The sequence below is a fragment of the Carassius gibelio genome, chromosome B14 (genome assembly GCF_023724105.1).
Source record: "Carassius gibelio isolate Cgi1373 ecotype wild population from Czech Republic chromosome B14, carGib1.2-hapl.c, whole genome shotgun sequence".
NCBI lineage: Eukaryota > Metazoa > Chordata > Actinopteri > Cypriniformes > Cyprinidae > Carassius > Carassius gibelio.
This window is the reverse complement of record NC_068409.1, coordinates 416,466-436,689: the sequence shown is the minus strand read 5'-3', so window position 1 is coordinate 436,689 and position 20,224 is coordinate 416,466. Positions and strand designations below refer to the sequence as shown.

General features: G+C 39.2%; 2 protein-coding genes across 3 annotated transcripts; one reads left to right on the top strand and one right to left on the bottom strand.

Moving 5' to 3' along the window:
- Nucleotides 1-527: 527 nt before the first annotated feature.
- Nucleotides 528-4,367, bottom strand: aldob (aldolase b, fructose-bisphosphate). The gene is made up of 9 exons (XM_052575233.1): nt 4,201-4,367; nt 3,439-3,551; nt 2,977-3,188; nt 2,717-2,771; nt 1,729-1,889; nt 1,527-1,610; nt 1,266-1,440; nt 988-1,187; nt 528-842 (listed from the first exon to the last, which is right to left on the bottom strand). The coding sequence occupies exons 2-9, from the start codon at nt 3,548-3,550 to the stop codon at nt 747-749; spliced, it is 1,095 nt and encodes a 364-aa protein (XP_052431193.1). The 5' UTR covers nt 3,551; nt 4,201-4,367; the 3' UTR covers nt 528-746.
- Nucleotides 4,368-7,829: 3,462 nt separating this feature from the next.
- Nucleotides 7,830-20,035, top strand: rnf20 (ring finger protein 20, E3 ubiquitin protein ligase). Of its 2 annotated transcripts, none has more exons than XM_052574872.1 (22): nt 7,830-8,009; nt 10,475-10,647; nt 10,881-10,949; nt 11,771-11,869; nt 11,961-12,108; nt 12,443-12,628; nt 12,713-12,828; nt 12,918-13,064; nt 13,303-13,377; nt 13,675-13,794; nt 14,670-14,849; nt 14,988-15,123; nt 15,222-15,343; nt 15,425-15,581; nt 16,133-16,409; nt 16,489-16,606; nt 16,725-16,874; nt 16,952-17,164; nt 17,623-17,748; nt 18,105-18,245; nt 19,169-19,273; nt 19,362-20,035. In XM_052574872.1, the coding sequence occupies exons 2-22, from the start codon at nt 10,486-10,488 to the stop codon at nt 19,536-19,538; spliced, it is 3,024 nt and encodes a 1,007-aa protein (XP_052430832.1). In that variant the 5' UTR covers nt 7,830-8,009; nt 10,475-10,485; the 3' UTR covers nt 19,539-20,035. The 2 variants fall into 2 exon arrangements, with proteins under 2 accessions (XP_052430832.1, XP_052430831.1); XM_052574871.1 differs by having other exon boundaries at nt 7,845-8,009; nt 15,201-15,343.
- Nucleotides 20,036-20,224: the final 189 nt, after the last annotated feature.

Sequence of the window (20,224 nt, the reverse complement as noted above, 5' to 3'; positions counted from 1 at the left end):
CAGTCTTCTCTCATTTAGGGCTGTTCTGACTAAAGACTGTCAGCTTCTGCAAGCGTGGTACTTAGCTGGTGCAAACATGAACCAGAGTGATTATAATGGACAGACCGCTTTACATACAGCAGTGGAGAAGAGGGACAAGAACATGGTGTCCAAACTTCTTGAATATGGCGCCACCCCAGAGGTATGATAAATGCAGATTTTGGTCTTATTATTCATTATGAAAACATCTTCTGCTGTAAATTGTAACTGCAGTGTGTAACATGTATGGTTTGTCTTTTCCTTATCAGAATAGAAATATGTGGGGAAGGACAGCAGAAGATGAAGCAAGACAAAAAAATCTTCATGACATTGTGGTGCTCTTCAATCAACTTTACTCTTTGTAACTCACCCTTCAGCACGTTATTGTGTAGGACCTAGTCAAGCAGACCAGCTGATATTATTTTCCAGTTTTATACCTTAAAAACCAAGTTAATTCTTAGTAAAGAATTCTGAGTGCTAATGTTTACACAAGAAATCAACTCAAAGCAGGCATTTTATCATTTATTTCAAAATGTAAAGCATAAGTTGGTGCATATGCATGAAGTATTAAACCAATCCAGGGTTAACAGAGTCTAGTTGTGTCATTCTAGGTAGAACTGCATGAACATGTTTAATTTCTACAGTTAACATGTACTCATGTTGACGCCATCTTGAATATCCTTTGCATGTAAATTGTGTACTTCACAGCACAACTTGCTGTTGTTAGTTTAGTAGACATAGCTGGCAGAAAAGAGGGACTGTGTAGATGCTTGGTCAGCCTGACCTGAGGGTTTGTATTCACCTTTTGATGCAAGACTATTAATCTGAAGGGGAAAAAAAACCACAAATCAATATATGCAGCTTTAGCTGATATAGTAGGCCTATAAATTGACAACACAATATAATTTAGTTGTGACTTTATTGCCCACATGCAGTATTTTAAGCTTGAATCATAACTTCATTGATTACCTTGGCACGTGTGACGAAGGCGTCCTGTGCAGCCTTCTTGTTTGCTGCTTGTCCCTTCCATGCAGCGAGAGCTGAAGCCTGCAGGGCACGGCCATAAGAGAAGCTCAGCTTCCAGGGTCTGTGCAGAGGAAGCTGGTTCATGGCATTCAGATTCAGAGAGGCCTCCTCCTCACTTTGACCACCAGAGAGGAAGCAGATCCCTGAGAATCAGAAGAGACATGTTGAAGAGCATTTAAATGAACGCCATCCTCTAAAGGACCAGTGGAGGACTGTCTTACCCGGGACAGCAGCTGGCACGGTGCGTCTGAGAGCAGTAACTGTTGCCATGGCAACCTCCTGAGGGGTGTACTTCTTGGTACAGGAGTGTCCAGCGGTGACCATGTTTGGTTTGAGCAGAGTTCCCTCCAGATACACATGGTGGTCAGAGAGAGCCTTGTACACTGCCGCCAGGACCTTTGGATGCAAATTGTTGGGAATTATTTTTGATGGATAATTTGGCTTTGCTCTGCTTTTATTGGTTATTCTGGGAGGAAGCATACCTTCTCAGTGGCATACTGGCACCGTTGCAGATCATGATCTCCGTCAGGGAGGATCTCAGGCTCTACAATAGGCACCAGGCCATTCTACAGGAGCGAAGGAAGAGTTCATGAGGAAAAAAGGATTTTGTGGACAGTTTGTGAAGAAGATTATCTATGGTCACATAAAAGATCCCATAAACAAAGCACATTCGGTCAGACATACCTGTTGGCAAATGCTGGCATATCTGGCAAGAACGTTTGCGTTTTCAGCAATTGAAAGAGCAGAGGGGCAGCTGTCAGAGATCTTAAGCACACAACGCCACTTTGCAAAGTCACAACCATCCTTTTTGTATTGGGCACAGCGCTCAGACAGACCATCCAATCCTGAGTGAAATGGATCAAGCAAAAATAGCTTGCTTTAAAATGGGTACAAGTCAGGAAAGATGTTAAGATGCATTCAAAAGGAATAGTTCACCCCAAAATGAAAATTTTGTCATTAATTACGCACCCTCATGTTATTCCAAAACCGTAAAACCTCCGCTCAACTTCAGAACATATTACGATATTTTTGATGAAGAGAGAGTTATCTGACTCTCCATAGACAGCAAAGTAACTGAAACGTTCCCAGACCCAGAAACGTAGCAAGGATATCTGTAAAACTGACCATGTGACATCAGTGGCTCAACTTCAATTTTGCAAAGCTACAAGAATACTTTTTCTGTGCAAAGAAAAAAAAAAAAAAAATCAACAATTCTTCAACCACAAGTTACCGTATTCTGCCATTTTGCAGAATACTATGATGAATGCGCAAGCTTTCCCCTGAACGTAATCAGCTTTGTTTAGGTTCAGGAAAAAGCACACACATGCATCATGGTATACTTCAAAATGGCAGATGACTAACTAACTCAAGAGAGAATTGTTGAATGAAGTCATTATTTTTTATTTTCTTTGTGCACAAAAAGTATTCTCGTAGCCTTGCAAAACTGAAGTTGAGATGTGGCATCAGTGGCTATTTTACAGATGTCCTCGCTACATTTCTGAGTCTGGGAACATTTGAGTTGTCTTGCTGTCTATAGAGGGTTTCATCAAAAATATCTTGATTTGTGTTCCAAAGATCAACGAAGGTCTTAAGGGTTTGGAACATGAGGGTGAGTAATTAATGACAGAATTTTCAGTTTTGGATGAACATAACCCTTTAAGTAAAAATGTACCCTGTGTGGTTGTCTCTCCATCTGTACCAGCCAGTCCTGCAGTGCCTTTGTCCACCTTCAGACACAAAGAACAGCTTTTATTTATAACATTACATGGCAAAACTACTGAAAAGCCCTTGTGTTTGTATGCAGAAAGAAAGAAGGCTTCCACAGTATTCAAGCAGTGCTTTGGTTATCTATAGGGCAATAAAGCAAATAAAATGCATAAACATTTACATTAAGTTATAGAAGAAATCTTCAAGAGTGCACCTAAACCTCACCTTGATACCAACTACGATGCCCTTGTCCTTGATGACTTTTGGAAACATAACTCCCTGGGCTGATTTCTGGTACAGTGTTTCATGGAAAAAGATGACACCACCAATATATTCAGACACTGAATTGTCTACAGAGAAGAGTAAGTCCCGAAAGCTGCGACGGTTCTCTTCAGTGTTCTCCACATTTATCTTCTGAAAACGCTTCGCCATGGTGCCTAAAATATGAAACACACATCGAAGAACACCTGGAATGTGAGCTTACCACTACGTCTTCAAAAATACAATTAAATTTTTTCTACAATCATAAAGCTGATAGAGGACATAAAATAAGACAACACTGTTAAAAAAAGTTTAAAATAGTATTTATTCCACAACATATTAAATATTTGTATTGATTACTGTTGATCAATTAATATATGCATATAGTTTGTACTCGGTTCCATACAAAACACCACTAATTATTACCTGTAGACTCATCTGCAGCCAGAATGCCTTTTCCAGTAGCCACAATGCGCTGGGCAATTGTGGCGAGCTCCTTCTTCTGCTCCGTAGAGAGAGCTGGAAACTGATGTGTCATTCTGGGAAAAGAGCAGAAAAAACATTACAGAAAATATACCCAAATCTGTAATTTACTGAACTTTTATGATCTGGATCACTGTGTTATTCACTGCTATCTGTAAATATTTGCCCTGACTGTTGAACTTCAGTCAAGAGAAACACACTGGCTCCTCCCACTGAACAAACAAGTCCAGGGTTCAGTCCTCTGCTAAACATTTTGCTGTTTTCCTTATGAATATGTGCAAAATATTACAATTGTGCAATATCGTTAAGAACTGCACAAAAGTGTCTTTCATACACTGAACATGTATGAAAGAAGATTGCCTCCGAAAAGAAAATTCTATACGTTTATAAAAGCTGCAAAATGGAGTGCCTGCATTCATACCATTAGATAATTTGCTAAATGCACCAACAAACATCCAAGTTCTACATTTTTAAAGAAATATTTGGAATATTCTTACAGTGGTTTATAACTTGCATTAAAAAGCAAACCCTGAATAATACTTAGCGAAATCATTGCATTGACATATTTGCAGCTCGTGAATTCAGTTCTACTTGTTTACGTTTTGATACAGGTAAGTTTTTGTTTTACTCTACCCTTCAAAATAACTATTTATACTGAAGTGATGCGATGATAACGAACAAAAAAAAACCCGTTAAAACCCATACTTGCTTGCACGGTGTGAAGGCGAGTAGCACTGTAAACTAACAGCTGAAGTGGCTCTCCTCTGACGCCGGTGGCTGTAGTGAATCGGGACCGAGCGATCCGAACGAGTCGGTATTTATCCGCGCGCAGAGGCTGGACTCGAGGGATGTGAACGGGCGTGCTCTGCCTCCAGCAACACCATTGGCTGGGACAGCGGACGGGTGTGGGAGAATATCTGCCTGTTTGGACTTTGGAAGAAGGGCTTTAACTCCAAAAGTCCCATAATACAGCCTTCCCTGGCTTTAGTGTTAAACGTATTGAAAATAAGTTATCAGAAGCTTTGGAAAGCATTGAATCAAGTGTGAAGCACAGGGCTGGAAACGTGCGATCTGAGATAAGAGTTGATTTTCAGGTTTCTTTAGTTTCCGTATTAGCCTATAATACACAAGTATGTTCAGTTTGCAACCTTTCTGTGAAAGCCACACTTCTGGCAGAGAAAGTGAAATGTCCCACTGCAATGTACAAAACTTAAAGAAAACAGTGACAGTAATTCTCTTAATTAAAAAAAAAAAATATATATATATATATATATATATATATATATATATATATATATATATATATATATATATATATATATATATATATATATATATATATATGCTATTAGATTCTGAAGACAGAGGTATGACATCATACAAGACCAACAGATGTAAGTTGATAGTATGAACTATTAACAGTTTGGATGTGCAGAGGTAGTGGGGGATGTGTCGTTCAATTGATGCTTTTAAACTATAAAATGCATGCTGTGACACATACCCTCAAAAACTTTTTCAGTAGGAGAACACCCTCAGATGTGGCACTTGATGTAAATAATGCACCAAAGGTATAACACCATATGCAAATAATTACTCTCTCTATATCAGTGGTCTCAAACTCAATTCCTGGAGGGCCACAGCTCTGCAGAGTAACTCCATCCAGCTCCAAATCACTGCTGTCTGGAAGTTTCTAATCCTGGGGAATCTCTCTCTCTCTCTCTCTCTCACACACACACACTCTCTCAGAAATTGAGTGCTGGTTGGGGTGAATTACATCAATAGCAGTTGATATAATCATTTTGGCAGATAGGCAAGATGTGGTCTGATGAAAGGGTTCGCGCAGTCAGGCCATTGATAAACTTTTTGCATGATGAAGACAAAGACGTGCACTGATACTTTGAACCAAGAGAGCAAAAATCAGGAGATTTCACAACATGAACTCTGCATTCAAATCCAAGAGGATCAAATGCATGCTCAAGGACAGAGTCCAAATAGTACTTTGTGCACAGAGCATGACACATATTAATAACTGTAGTTTGAGTCAAAGTTCCCACACATTATCAGGAGTTTCCATTAACTTTATGGTTTTTATACTGAGCTAATAATGTTGTTTATCCCCCAACCCTCATAATCTTTCTGCTAGTTTACATTTTCAGTAAATGTTTCGCATTTCATTTAGCCGTATGCATTACAGGGACAGTCTCTTTCAGATTTTCTCACATTGTGAAGACTTTTTCATAATCTAGGTCAAACCAGCACACGCACAAACTCATAAAGAAAAGGATGCTGTAGTAAACACAGCAAACCAGTTAATCTGGAAAAAGCACTACTTCTTTCAGTTATTTACAATAACAAGTACATTTTTTTATTTATTTAGAAATGTTATGCTTTAACTTGTTACATTTTAATCTTACTTGCGTTTATCTATTCCATAATAGCTTATATGTAGGCCTAATTGTTTTTCAGCATCATTACTCTTTCACATGATCCTTCAGAAATCATTCTAATTTGTTGTTCTGTTGTTTAACATAGAGGTGGTGGTCATATAATTAGAATATCATCAAAAAGTTGATTTATATCACTAATCAAATTCCATTCAAAAGATGAAACTTGTATATTTTATTCATTCATTACAAACAGACTGATATCTTTGAAATGTTTATTTCTTTTAATTTTAATGATTATAATTGACAACTAAGGAAAATCCCAAATCATTATCTCAGAAAATTAGAATATAACTTAAGACCAAAACAAAGAAAGGATTTTTAGAAATCTTGGCCAACTGAAGAGTATGAACATGAAAAGTATGAGCATGTACAGCACTCAATACTTAGTTGTGGCTCCTTTTGTCTGAATTACTGCAGCAATGCAGCGTGGTATGGAGCCGATCAGTCTGTGGCACTGCTCAGGTGTTATGAGAGCACAGGTTGTTCTGATAGTGGCCTTCAGCTCTTCTGCATTGTTGGGTCTGGAATATCGCATCTTTCTCTTCACAATACCCCATAGATTTTCTATGGGGTTAAGGTCAGGCGAGTTTGCTGGCCAATTAAGAACAGGGATACCATGATCCTTAAACCAGGTACCAGAAGCTTTGGCACTGTGTGCAGGTGCCAAGTCCTGTTAGAAAATGAAATCTATTTCTCCATAAAGTTGGTCAGCAGCAGGAAGCATGAAATGCTCTAAAACTTCCTGGTATACGGCTGTGTTGACCTTGGCTTGGACCTCAGAAAACACAGTGGACCAACACCAGCAGATGACATGGCACCCCAAACCATCACTGACTGTGGAAACTTTACACTAGACTTCAAGCAACGTGGATTGTGTGCCTTTCCGCTCTTCCTCCAGACTCTGGGACCCTGATATCCAAAGGAAATGCAAAATTTACTTTCATTGGAGAACATAACTTTGGACCACTCAGCAGCAGTCCAGTCCTTTTTGAAGCGAGACGCTTCTGTTCAAGAGTGGCTTGACACAAGGAATGCGAAGCTGAAACCTATGTCTTGCATACGTCTGTGTGTAATGGTTCTTGAAGCACTGGCTCCAGCTGCAGTCCACTCTTTGTGAACCTTCCCCACATTTTTGAATGGGTTTTGTTTCACGATCCTCTCCAGGGTACGGTTATTCCCATTGCTTGTACACTATTTTCTACCACATCTTTTCCTTCCCTTTGCCTCTCTAATGTGCTTGGACACAGAGCTCTGTGAACAGCCAGCCTCTTTTACAGTGACCTTTTGTGTCTTGCCCTCCTTGTGCAAGATGTCAATGGTCGTCTTTTGGACAACTGTCAAGTCAGCAGTCTTCCCCATGATTGTGTAGCCTACAGAACTAGACTGAGACCATTTAAAGGCCTTTGCAGGTGTTTTAAGTTAATAAGCTGATTATAGTGTGGCTCCAGGTGTCTTCAATATTGAACCTTTTCACAATATTCAAATTTTCTGAGATACTGAATTTGGTATTTTCCTTAGTTGTCAGTTATAATCATTAAAATTAAAAGAAATAAACAATTGAAATATATCCATCTGTGTGTAATGAATGAATATGATACACAAGTTTCACATTTTAATGGTAATAAGTTAAATAAATCAACTTTTTGATGATATTCTAATCATATGATCAGCACCTTACCAGTTGCCTAAATAGATTTTGTTGTGGAAACTGATTTGATTCAGATTATTTGATGAATATAATACAGACAATGCAGCGTCTATTTAGGCTACAAAAAAATATTGATTTCCTTTAACATCTCATGCTAAATTAATCCAAGCCACATCTCCTCTTAATTAATGCAATAAAAAAACGTTTGGGGTTAAGTTGTGTTGTAATTTGCAGTTAGATTTTCGGAGTTGTGGCGCTGTGATTCGTCCCTCCGCCGCGTGGCGGCGCTGCAGTTCTGGAGACAGCGTCAGCAGCAGAAGAGAAGCAGCGAAGTGTTTCCGGCGAGGGCTCGGCCGATGGATGAAGTGCAACAGCTACATCCTCAAAACCATTTCTCAGTCAGTAGAAATCAAAATTAGGTAAGAAATTAACACAAGTGCAAAACCTGCTCCGTTAGAGCGTTATTAAACAATCCACATCGAGTTTTATCGCTGAGAGGCGTCAGATCGCAGTGTTTTCGTAGATCGCTGTCGCGGCTCGACGCGGTTTAACTACAAATCATATATTTTCTTAAATTTGCGTAATGGACGTGTTATTAATGACGGCTACATGTGTTAATGTATCCCTTTAACAATAAAATACCATTCTGTTTTCTGAAGTAGTATGTAAACCATTCAGTACCATGTTATTTATTAAGGCAGGCTTCCATGATGTTACCATCAGATATAATCAATTAAATCAGTTTAGGTTTAGTGTAATGTTTAGAGATATTTTAATACTACTACTAATAAAAATGTTGTTATATTACTACTATAGTTGATAATAATTAAAACATAAACAACTAAACTATACTAGAAGTAAAGACTGAAATCTGAAATATTAGTAACTTGAGGGGTTAAAATATTGTTAGTTTTGTTATGCGATTACAATAATTATGATTTCATCCATTGCGTTTGTAATGCAACATGAATAATACAGTAATAACAGCAACAACTGTTATTACTATTATAATACTAGCCAGTGTATTGTATCTTCAAGAAATGGCTAAAATACATCTCTTCCATCTTTAATTAAAGGGTTAGTTTGCCCCAAAATGAACATGGTATCAATAATTACTCACCCTCATTTCGTTCCAAACCTGTAAATCCTTCGTTCATCTTGTGAACACAAATTAAGATATTTCTAATTAAATCCGTGAGCTTTCTGATCCTCTATAGACAGCAGCACAACTGAAATGTTTCCGGGTCCAGAAACATAGCAAGGACATTGATAAAACAGACCATGTGACATCGGTGGATCATCTTCAGTATTGCAAAGCTACGAGAATACTTTTTGTGCACAAAGAAAATAGTGCTGAATGATTAATTACATTTGCGATAATATCGCGATATGAAAAACATGATTTTTCAACCACAGAGGCTGATTCCACTTGGTCATGTGACACGAGAGTAAAGAGAAGTGTTCGACTCGATCGCTGTAGATATCAAAGTAAGGCAAGAGAAAGCACAAGTAGCAACCCTGGCACGCTATGCTCGGAAATGTTTGAAAGCGTATAATATGAACGTACTTTAAAACGGCACTTTAAAATTACTCAAGCAGTGACAGTGTTGCAAAGTTCAACAAATCAGTTAATACACTACTGTGATTGTATTTGTTTAATAAAAATTTCATTTATCTTAATTCATGCATAACCTAATTTCATTGTAACAAAGGCCTGGCCTACAGAAAATAACTTTTCTGTTTAATCTTTCTAATATTGTGTTGGTCATAAACTATACAATGATTTATAGTTTTTCTTGGTTGACTAATACAGAACATAAAGAGCTTTAAAAAATAATTGCATATTAAAGCACAATATTGGATAAAAATAAAAATAAATTGCAATTAGATTATTTTCCAAAATCGTTCAGCCCTAAAAGAAAACAAAAATAGCATAATTTAATAGCATAACAGTTCTTCTTCCACGAGTTACGTCTTCCACCATTTTGGAGAGTATCCAAGAACATAATCATCGTTATTTACGTTCGAGGGGGAAAGCGCACGCATGAACGTAATCTGTGTAATCGTTGTTGTTTACACTTGGAGTAAAGTATTGCGTATGCATTGTGATACTCTCCAAAATGGTGGAAGACAGTAACTCGGGGAAGAAGAACTGTTGAATTTAGTTATTATTTTTGTTTTCTTTGCGCACAAAAAGTATTCTCATGGTTTCGTAATATTGAAAATGAGCCACTGATGTCATATGGACTGTTTTATTGATGTCCTTGCTACGTTTGCTCTGTGGACCCGGAAACATTTCAGTTGTGTTGCTGTATATGGGAGGGTCCGAGAGCTCACGAATTACATCAAAAATACCTTAATTCATGTTCTGACGAAGGTCTTACAGGTTTATAACGACTTGAGAGTGAGTAATTAATGACAGCGAGTTCATTTTGGGGTGAACTAACCCTTTAACCATCTAACTCTAGCACTCTCTATTCTAATTCTATTTTGTCTATCTGTTTTCTTTAAATAAAAAAACACTTAACTTTTAAAAAAGCCTCTAACACTAGCTATCTCTGTTCTTTTGCGATTCTATCTATTAGTTTTCTTTTTATTTACTATATAATTAACAAAATTGTTTTCTAACTTCTTGTTTTCTTTAAAAAAGGCCTTTTCTGTGTCCTTTTTCTATTCTATCGATTTGTTTACTTTTTATTTTATAATTCACACACAAAAAATTGATAAGTGTACAGCTAACTGAGACTTGTGTTAGCAAGTGTTGATTTTCATTGCTTCTGTTGTTCTCATTTGTAAGTCGCTTTGGATAAAAGCTTCTGCTAAATGACTAAATGTAAACTTAGACCTGTTTTAATAACTGAAGGTCTCTCGCCCTGCTCCACAGTGAGGAGCGTGATGTCAGGTCAGAAGCGCCCCAGTGACGCCGGCAGCTCTGCTCCCCTCGGCGCTCCTCCAGAGAAGAAGAAGGGCGGTGAGGATGGAGAGGGGATGAGCACTGCGTCTGGAGGAAGCACCGCTGTCGAAACAGTCATCAAACTGGGAGGAGGGTCCAACCAGGTCAGATGCTTCCTGGGATCTTCGTGCTTAATTTGAGCTGTCTGGTTTTTTTGTGGTGCCCCAGTGTTTTTTGTCCCGAGCCTGTCTGTGTGAATCATCTGAATCTCTGTTATATGAGAGTTTGACTATTTTATGGAGTAGTTCATTCTAAATCTTTTCATTTATGGATTGTGGATCTTAAAACTGGTTTCTTGTCATTTGGTTCCCATTGACACTGTATTTCGTTCTTGCAGGAAGAGCAAGATATTAAAGCTCTGCAGATCAAAAACAAGAAGTTGGGAGTGGCCCTTGACCAAAGACAGGTAGATACAGACCTTTATATGTATAGTGTTACAAAAGATTTCTATTTTAAATACATTTGAGTCTTTTGAAATGTCTATTAATCACAGAATCCTGAAATTACTGTTGTTTTTTTACATTGATGATAAGAAGAAATCTTGGTAACACTTTAGAATAAGGTTCCATTAGTTAATGTTAGTTAACTACTTTCATTAACATGAACTAAGCAAGAACAATCCTTCTACAGCATTTATAAGTCTTAGTTCATGTTAATTTCAACATTTACTAATGCATTATTTAAATCAAAAGTTGTGCTTGTTAACATTAGTTAATGCACTGTGAATTACCATGAACTAACAATGAATAACTGTATTTTCATTAACTAACATGAACGAAGATGAATAAATACAGTAATAAATGTATTATTCATTGTTTGTTCATGTTAATTAATACATTAAGTAACATTAACTAATGGAACCTTATTCTAAAGTGTTACCGAAATCTTTCTTAAGCATCAGATCAGCATATCAGAATGATTTCTGAAGGATTATGTGAAACTGAAGACTGGAGCAATGATGCTGAAAATTCAGCTTTGATCACAGGAATAAATAGTTTAAAAAACTGTTATTTTTAAGCATGATAATATTTAACTGGTTTACTGTTTTTACTGTATTTTTGATCAAATAAATGAGTTTAAGAGCCTTTTTTTCAAAAACCTGATCAACCCCAAACTTTTCAATGGACTATATTAAACCATTATTGTTATAGATTGAGTTTTCCACTGAAAATGGTGCAGAAACAGTGATTCAGTCACATAAATCCATGTATGCTTGTGTTGCTGTAGGTGATTGAGGATGAACTGAGAGAGAGAGTTGAGAGGTTGGAGACTCGTCAGGCGACAGATGATGCCAGTTTGCTGATTCTCAACAGATACTGGAACCAGGTGATATTTACAGTCTGTATAATCTGGAGTTACATCGCTCTCAAATACAGCCATTTTTAATCTTGATTTCTATTCCTCCTTTCTCTCCCAGTTCGATGAAAATGTGCGATTAATTGTGCGTCGCTACGACCAATCCGGGAGCGAGCCTGTGGAAAGCCAACCTCCTGAAGGACGGAGCGTAACACCTGGAACACCGGAGCCGGACGGAGACTCAAACCAGGAGAGAGCAAAGGACAGAGGTACCAGAAACTGTTATAGATGTAAATCAACTGCTTACTATTTGGGGGGGAAAATTTGCCTAATGTCTTGATCTGGATCTTGAGTCTTGGCTTGACAAATATAAAAAACAATAAAATAAATCTATGCAGTAGAAATATAAACTATGTAGATATAGAAATATAGACTATGTACATCTGTACGTGCAAGTGTTCAGTATTAATTTATGTGCAAAATAATAGTACAGTAACATGTTGATTGAATGCAACTATATGATGATAATAGCAGCAGCAGCAGCAGTAACATTAACAATGTGCAAATTGAGACACTTGCTAATAACAGTGATGTTTGATACAGGTCAACAGGGGGAGGCAGCGAGCTCTTTTCTGGCCATGTTGGCCAGCAGCAGCAGCGAGGAGATCGACGCAGAGCTGCAGGAGCGACTGGAGTCCAGCTGCAAACAGGCCAGGCGTGTGGTCGAAATCTACGAGAACCTGAAGAACACAGTCGACCAACTGAAGAAAGATGTGGAGTCTGGAACAGGCGAGACAAACCGTCCATCAAATTAAACGAAAAAAACTTATCACGGGTCACGTCTAATGTGCATATTCTTGTTGATTCCTTCAGATGGCAGTCTCTGGGATGTCGCTGTCCGCCTCAACACGCTCCTGACCAGTGAGAATGAACGTCTGCGCCAGCTGACCGACAGCCTCCAGCAGAAGCACAGTCACATGACCAGCGAGGTTGGTGCTTGATCTGTGGACATGTTTTATCTGGGAAGCGTGTCACCTCATTGAGTGCTCACACTGTGTGTGTGTGTGTGTGTGTGTAGTCTCGTCCGCTGGGCCGTGCGGCGAATCGTGCTGATAACAGGATCAGTGAGCTGCAGGTTCTGATCGAGGAGCTGCAGTGGGACATGGAGAAGATCAGACGGAGAGAGAATCGGCTCAACGCACACCTTGTAGAGGTGCTGGAAAGGGTGAGTGGGTCTTGCTGATTTAGACAACTTTCATGGATGATACAGACTTTAAGCAGTAATTTAATGTCAGTTACAGTAATCTAGGTTCCTGCAAATAATAGCAAAGGACAGTGGATTTTTGAAAAAGCCACTGCCATATATCAAGATGCTCTTATTTGGAGTAGTAAACCCAAGATACAGTATTTTTATTGTTTTACAATGTGTCATAGCTGATATTGTGCTCTTCCCTCATAACCAGGTGAACAGTAAAGGTTATAAGGTGTATGGCGAGGCAAGCAGCGTATGTGGAACCATCACGATTAACAAAAGAAAGGTAAACCACCAGTCATGTGCATGTTTAGTGTGAATGAATCTCACTGTAAACCTGAAGCAAGCAGCTGTTTGCACGCTGTAGTATCCTTCAGTTGAGTATTGAGGCTTGTTTAATCTTCAAGCAGACGCATCATATATTTTTTAATATATGTTTTTGGCTCTAGTAAATGTACACGATCATTCAAAAGTTGTAATGTAAGTTGGTCATTTATTGTTCTGTTTGTCACATAAGGGTATCTGTGCAGTGTCTAACACTGATGTGTAATGTAGCATGAAATCCTCTCTGGTCTCTTGTTAGTTTGAGGAGATGAACAGTGAGCTGGAGCAGAACAGGGAGCTGGCGGAGAATCGGCTCAGTGAGCTGCAGAAGCTCCAGCAGGATCTGCAGACGGTGTACCAGGAGAACAATAACATGAAGGTAAAGCCTGCATACACATTACCTTGTCAGATCCATCTTATGTTTGTTTATTGTGAGTGTTGGATCCTGCTCAGGCAAAACCAGATTAAACATGATGTTCAGAAGCAGTCAACTCTTCAGAGGCTAACGCTTGAAGACACAGATACTCTGGAACAGAGCAAAACACTTCTTTAGTTTCAGTGGAAGTTTCTGCAGCTTCCTGTAACGAAAAATAATTGTAGAATAGAAAGAACAAAAGATTATTCAAAATAAACATGAAATTGTTTAATGAAATTAAAAATTAGAATGTACAAATTGTGTGGTAGCGGTAATATAATAATGAAATATATCTCAGGTTGATTAGACCATGATGTTAATGCCACCAAGTCAAATAAACTGCACAAGAGTTGATGTTTGGGGTCAGGAAGATTATTTATTTATTTATATAGAATGCTTTTATTTGAAAGGATGCTTTAAAATAAATCCTATTCTTTTGAACTTTCTATTCATCAATGAATTCTGAAATAAAGAAAATAATAATGGTTTCCACAAAGCTATTATGTAGCACAGCTGTTTTCAACACTGATAATAAGAAATGTTTCTTCAAATCAGCGTGCTAGAATGATTTCTGAAGATCATGTCTGGAGTAATGATGCTGAAAGTAAAGCTTTGTATCACAGGAATAAATAGTATTTTAAAAATGTATTCAGATAGAAAACAATTATTTAAAAATACTAACAACATTACTGTTTTTATTCACATACATGTAGCTGTAAGAGATTTCTTGATGAGAGAAATCACACTGACCCCAAACGTCTGAAGGGTAGAGCACTTTCTAATGTTGTCGGAGTCATTCATGATCACTGAGAAGCCGTGTGTTGTTCTCTCTCCGTCAGGTGGAGCTGTTGTCCAGGGCCGAGGAGGTGGCCAAAGAGAGCGCAGAGTATCGCTGTCTGCAGTCTCAGTTCTCTGTGCTCTATAATGAGTCACTAGTGCTGAAATCTCAGCTGGACGAGACCAAAGCTCGACTCAACACCACCAGGACGGCCCGCCTGCGCCAGCTGGACCACATGGAGGTACATGGAGTGATGATGTGTGTAAACAGTGAATTCAGGGATGCTAGACGAGGCAGGCTCATATACAGAGGTTGGCTGGCTGTCACAATTTGAGGATGTTATTGTCATGAGATGATAACTTATGTGTGTCTGTTTCAGAATGACGAGGTGTCCTTGCAGCGCAAGGTCCGTACCGAAGTGATTCAGCTGGAAGACACGCTGGCACAGGTGCGCAAGGAGTACGAGATGCTCAGGATCGAATTCGAGCAGACATTAGCTGCGAATGAACAAGCAGGTAAACTTCCTCTGGTCTCTTGGTAATGATGTTGGTCTCTTTTTGCTCAGATCAGCTTTTTGATTGACCGTGTGTAGTACTCTTTGCTTCTTTCTCAGGCCCAATAAACCGGGAGATGAGACATCTGATCAGCACACTGCAGACTCATAACCAGCAGCTGAAGGGAGAGGTGGTGAAATATAAACTCAGACTGAGAGAGGCGCAGCAAGAGCTCAGCCAGGTTACACCACAAACTTATTGACTTTAATATGTTTAAGTTTCAAATATAAGTAGTTGCTGAGGTTTCTGTCCTCTCTTTTAGCTGCGTGCTGCCAAAGGTAATGCTGCTGTCCAATCCCAGTCCAGCACAGAGATGGATGTGAAGGAGGAGACCGCTTCCCCACACACTCCTGCCCCGACGGCTGACGTTACCGTAAAGACTGAGCCAGAGAGCGGCTCTGCCACACCCAGCACCACCGGTACACACTCTTTACATTAGGTTTACATTAGGTGCAAATAGGCCGCCTTGTTAACGTGTGATTAGGGTGGTCAACACAACAAACCACAGTCATGTGACGACAGCTCCAGTGGTGTAGATGGTAAACACGCGCTGTAGGCATTTTGACACGATTGACCCGAGCTCAAATCCGCCTTTTGCACAACATTTGTTTTTTTCTCCCTTTTCAAATCTCAGATCACAACGGAAAGGCATTTATTTTCAATGAAAATGATGGAGATGATCAAAAAGTTGGTAGTATTAGAGTAGGTGTAGGAGGGGATGTATTGTAATTTACACTCAGTACGTATTTATTGCATACTATTTTTGAATGTGCTACAATACAGATGAGTGCCACTATTTGCATCAAGTAGTGTAAATAGCAGAAAATCCTCCTGTTTTAACATAGTGTAAATAAATAAAAATTGAAAAAATAAATTATCGCGTCTGAAAAAATTATCGAGCTCATTTTTTTTAATTGTGCGATTAATTGATTTATCGACAGGCTTATTTACATAATTGTTTTCTCTTCAGGTGTAACCGTAAAGACTGAACCAGGTACAGACACTGAGACCGTAGTGAAAGAGGAGGAACGAGAGAAAGAGAAAGAAAAGGAGAAAGAGAAGGAGCAGAGAGAAAGAGAGCGGGTGACTCGTGGGAGCACTGGAGGCGTAGCAGTGAAAGAAGAGCGGGAGAAAGCCAGCACCAGCAGCAGCCAATCAGAAGACCTAGCAGCTGAACGCTGCGCTGTGATTGGAGGACCCAAACGCAAGGAGATGGAGCAGCTCAAAATAGTGCGAGTGGATCTAAAGTAAGTCATTCTGCTTGATATATTGATTATTATGAAAATGGCTGTGGGAAGTGCTAATAATGATGTGATTATGATACAGGAAAGCCCAAGAGTCCCAGCGGGAGATGAAGCTGTTGTTGGATATGTACCGCTCCGCACCAAAAGAACAGAGAGATAAAGTACAACTGATGGCTGCGGAGAAGAAGGCCAAGTCAGAGGTACACTGTCGGAAGCACATTGTTTAAGAATATCAGAAGAAATGATCAACAGATGAATCATATATCGAAGTAGTTCAGCCGTAACCTGTTTATTCTCATATTGTGTGTGTTTGTGCAGGCCGAGGAGCTCCGTCAGCGACTGCGAGAGCTGGAGGAGAGGGAGAGGAGGGAAGGAAAGAAGATGGCCGATGAAGAGGCGCTCAGAAAGATCCGCTCGGTGGAGGAGCAGATCGATATACTCAATAAGAAACTCTCTCTGGCTAAACAGGTAGAGCTGTGATTTACTGAGTAATGAACGACAAACACTCTGGAAAATTCTCAATCATCGCTCTCTCTCTCTCTCAGGAGGAAGACGCTTTGCTGAGTGAGATGGACGTTACTGGCCAGGCGTTTGAGGACATGCAGGAGCAGAACATCCGTCTGATGCAGCAGCTCCGAGAGAAAGATGACGCCAACTTCAAACTCATGAGCGAACGCATCAAATCCAACCAGATCCACAAGCTCCTCAAGGAAGAGAAAGAGGAGCTGGCTGACCAGTTGCTCACACTCAAAACACAGGTGGGCTGTGAGGTGGCTTCATCTTCGAGTCAACTGTTTTGAGGACAGTGATTTGTTTTTATGGTCTTCAGATTGACCGGGTGTTTTGGCAAGTTGCATAGGTGTTTATTTTTATTTATTTTTTTACATGAAAGTGTTACATCAGTTTTATATGGAAATTTGTTTAGGGAATCTACATTTCTCAAAGAGATTTAATTGAATGTAAAGGACCCCCCCATCAGGGCTCTATGCTTGCTTTTTTTAGGAGCACAGTAAGGTGCACCTTCTAAATAATAATTACAAATAATGATTTAAAATTAGCCTTTTCATCACGGGGTGATATTTGACTCCTTAAAGTTACCTTTGTAATGCCATTTTTCTAACTTTATTAAAAGTGTCATCTTTTGTCAAATTTAAAAAAATATATATATTTATAAGATATTTAAAATGTCTAATTAAAAAATGTATTTTGCTCTCAGGTGGATGCGCAGCTGCAGGTGGTTCGGAAGCTGGAGGAGAAAGAGCGCCTCCTGCAGGGCACCATCAACGCTGCGGAGAGGGAGCTGGGGCTCCGCACACAAGCTTTAGAGATGAACAAACGCAAGGTACAACCACATACCAGTTGCAGATGAACTGCTTTTCACCATAATAATCAATATATCAAGCAGAATGACTTACTTTAGATCCACTCGCACTATTTTGAGCTGCTCCATCTCCTTGCGTTTGGGTCCTCCAATCACAGCGCAGCGTTCAGCTGCTAGGTCTTCTGATTGGCTGCTGCTGGTGCTGGCTTTCTCCCGCTCTTCTTTCACTGCTACGCCTCTAGTACTCCCACGAGTCACCCGCTCTCTTTCTCTCTGCTCCTTCTCTTTCTCCTTTTCTTTGTCTTTGTGTCCGTGCAAAGTCATAAATACTATCTGGGGGGAAAGTATCAATTAAAAATCTCTTAACTCTGTTTTAGGCGCAGGAGTCGGTGCTGCTCTCGGAGGAGGTGCGCACTCAGCTGGAAGGGGTGCAGCAGAGGTTGAGTTCAGTCAGAGAGGAGGTGATTGAAAACAGCATTTCTCGAGAAAAGGAGTCTTTCAATGCCCGACGTGCACAGGTGGGTACAGCTTTACATGTCATGTGTAACAGGCCAGCATACTTGACCTAATATAACATCATCTGATGATACTAGGTTCAAAGATATCTGATATCTGGCTATAGGAATGTTTGTTTGTATTGACTTTAATGTTGAATGTTTTAGATTTAATGACAAAAATAAGTATTCCAGTTGTATCACTACATGTGCTTACAGTATACAATATGGGGACAAAAAAAAGTCAAAATCAGGATTTGTCCTAAATCATGTCTTCAGATATTAAAATCATCTGAGAACTGAACAAATACTTGTATCCTGGCTCAAAGGAAGATAGGAATCATGTCGTTGTGGCAGTTTTCCTGGTGATTTAAGGCATAATACAAGACATTTTCACTTTACAAATGACAAAAATGCTTAAAAATGTATTGCATTTTGTAATAAAAGTGACCGCACCCCAAAATTAATAAGAAGCAAATATGTGTCCATGGAGCACAAAACCAGTCTGAAGTCACTGGGGTATATTTGTAGCAATAGCCAAAAATACAAAACTATCTTTTTTTCTTTTATGCTAAAAATTATTATTATATTAAGTAAAGATCATGTTCCATGAAGATATTTAGTAAATTTCCTATTGTAAATATATTAAAACTTAATTTTTGATTAGTAATATCAAAATATCTTGGCCAAATATTGTCCGATCCTAATAAACCATGCATCAATGGAAAGCTTTCAGATATATAAATCTCAATTTCGAAAAATTGACCTTTTTGACAGTTTTTTTGCGGTCCAGGGTCACATATCGGATTTGATTCAGTAAATATGAAGGCAGTGTTTAATGATGTTTGTCATCTGTCGATAGAAAGTGATGTATTTTGTGTTTTATTGAGTAAAAATGGCTATTCTGTGCAAATTTCGTATAAACTGATGTTTCTTTGACCTCATAGGAGGACATATCCAAACTTCGCAGGAAGATCGAGAAGGCCAAGAAGCCTGCGGAGAACATCCGAAATGGAGACGAGATCCTGAATGAAGAAATAAATGACTACAAGGTCATTTGCGTTGTCCAGTTGAATAGAGGAACAGAAAGAGCTTTGTGTTCATGTCTTTGAAGGATCTTTGTATTTCTCTGTTTCACAGGCCCGGCTGACGTGTCCATGCTGCAATTCACGCGTAAAGGACGCCGTGTTGACGAAGTGCTTCCACGTTTTCTGTTTCGAGTGCGTGAAGACGCGCTACGACACCCGTCAGAGGAAGTGCCCAAAGTGCAATGCCGCATTTGGTGCCAACGATTTCCATCGCATCTACATCGGATGAGGTTCACGATTCATCTGCATCTGTTTGGTCCAGTTGCTCAACACTGTTCAGAGGCCGGCTTTCGTCTTGTAGCGTTGGGCGAACATCAACAGTTTAACATTCCACTTGTTTTTCATTCAAAATGTTCTAGCGTCGGTTTAGCAGAACTAACCTGATCGCATTCCACAGGTTTGTCCTAGCCAACATTTCTTACAACAAATGCTGCTTCTTGCTTCCAGGAGTGTCCTGAATGTTCGCTTTTAAGTTAAAACTGCCTCGACCAGATCTCCCATTCCACCTCAACTTTGCATTTACAACCTAGAGCCAGTGTGAACCCATCCACGTAAGAGAGACCTGTCATTGAAGACAAACTGCCTAGTCGACTGGGCAATAGTTCATTTGCGTTCAGTTTGCTGATCAGCTGGTGTTGTGATTTTTGTACCGTCTTCTTTTTTTGACTGCCTGTAGTGATGGTTGTGCAACTGCTTTATTGAAACCCATTAAAATATTGAAATGTATTGACATTATTTCTTCAAGCTTTATTTAAGTCGTCACTAATGTGATTTAGCTGATGCTTAAAACAGTTTTTATAGTATATTCTTCTGGATTTATGTTTGATTAAGCATTTTATGCAGTGATGATAGTTTATAAATCAAACCGTGTGGAGTTCAAACCTGCAACCATGTTTCTTTTCACATTGTTTTTAA

Bases quoted from the DNA above. Each gene is read 5' to 3' on its own strand.
- aldob (XM_052575233.1), bottom strand. From the start codon at position 3,550: ATGACACATCAGTTTCCAGCTCTCTCTACGGAGCAGAAGAAGGAGCTC. The intron at 1,611-1,728 runs GTATGTCTGACC...TCGCTCCTGTAG, and splicing joins ATGCCAGCATTTGCCAACAG to AATGGCCTGGTGCCTATTGT. The intron at 1,188-1,265 runs GTAAGACAGTCC...TCTGATTCTCAG, and splicing joins CGTGCCAGCTGCTGTCCCGG to GGATCTGCTTCCTCTCTGGT.
- rnf20 (XM_052574871.1), top strand. From the start codon at position 10,486: ATGTCAGGTCAGAAGCGCCCCAGTGACGCCGGCAGCTCTGCTCCCCTC. The intron at 16,607-16,724 runs GTACACTGTCGG...GTGTTTGTGCAG, and splicing joins AGAAGAAGGCCAAGTCAGAG to GCCGAGGAGCTCCGTCAGCG. The intron at 19,274-19,361 runs GTCATTTGCGTT...TCTGTTTCACAG, and splicing joins AAGAAATAAATGACTACAAG to GCCCGGCTGACGTGTCCATG.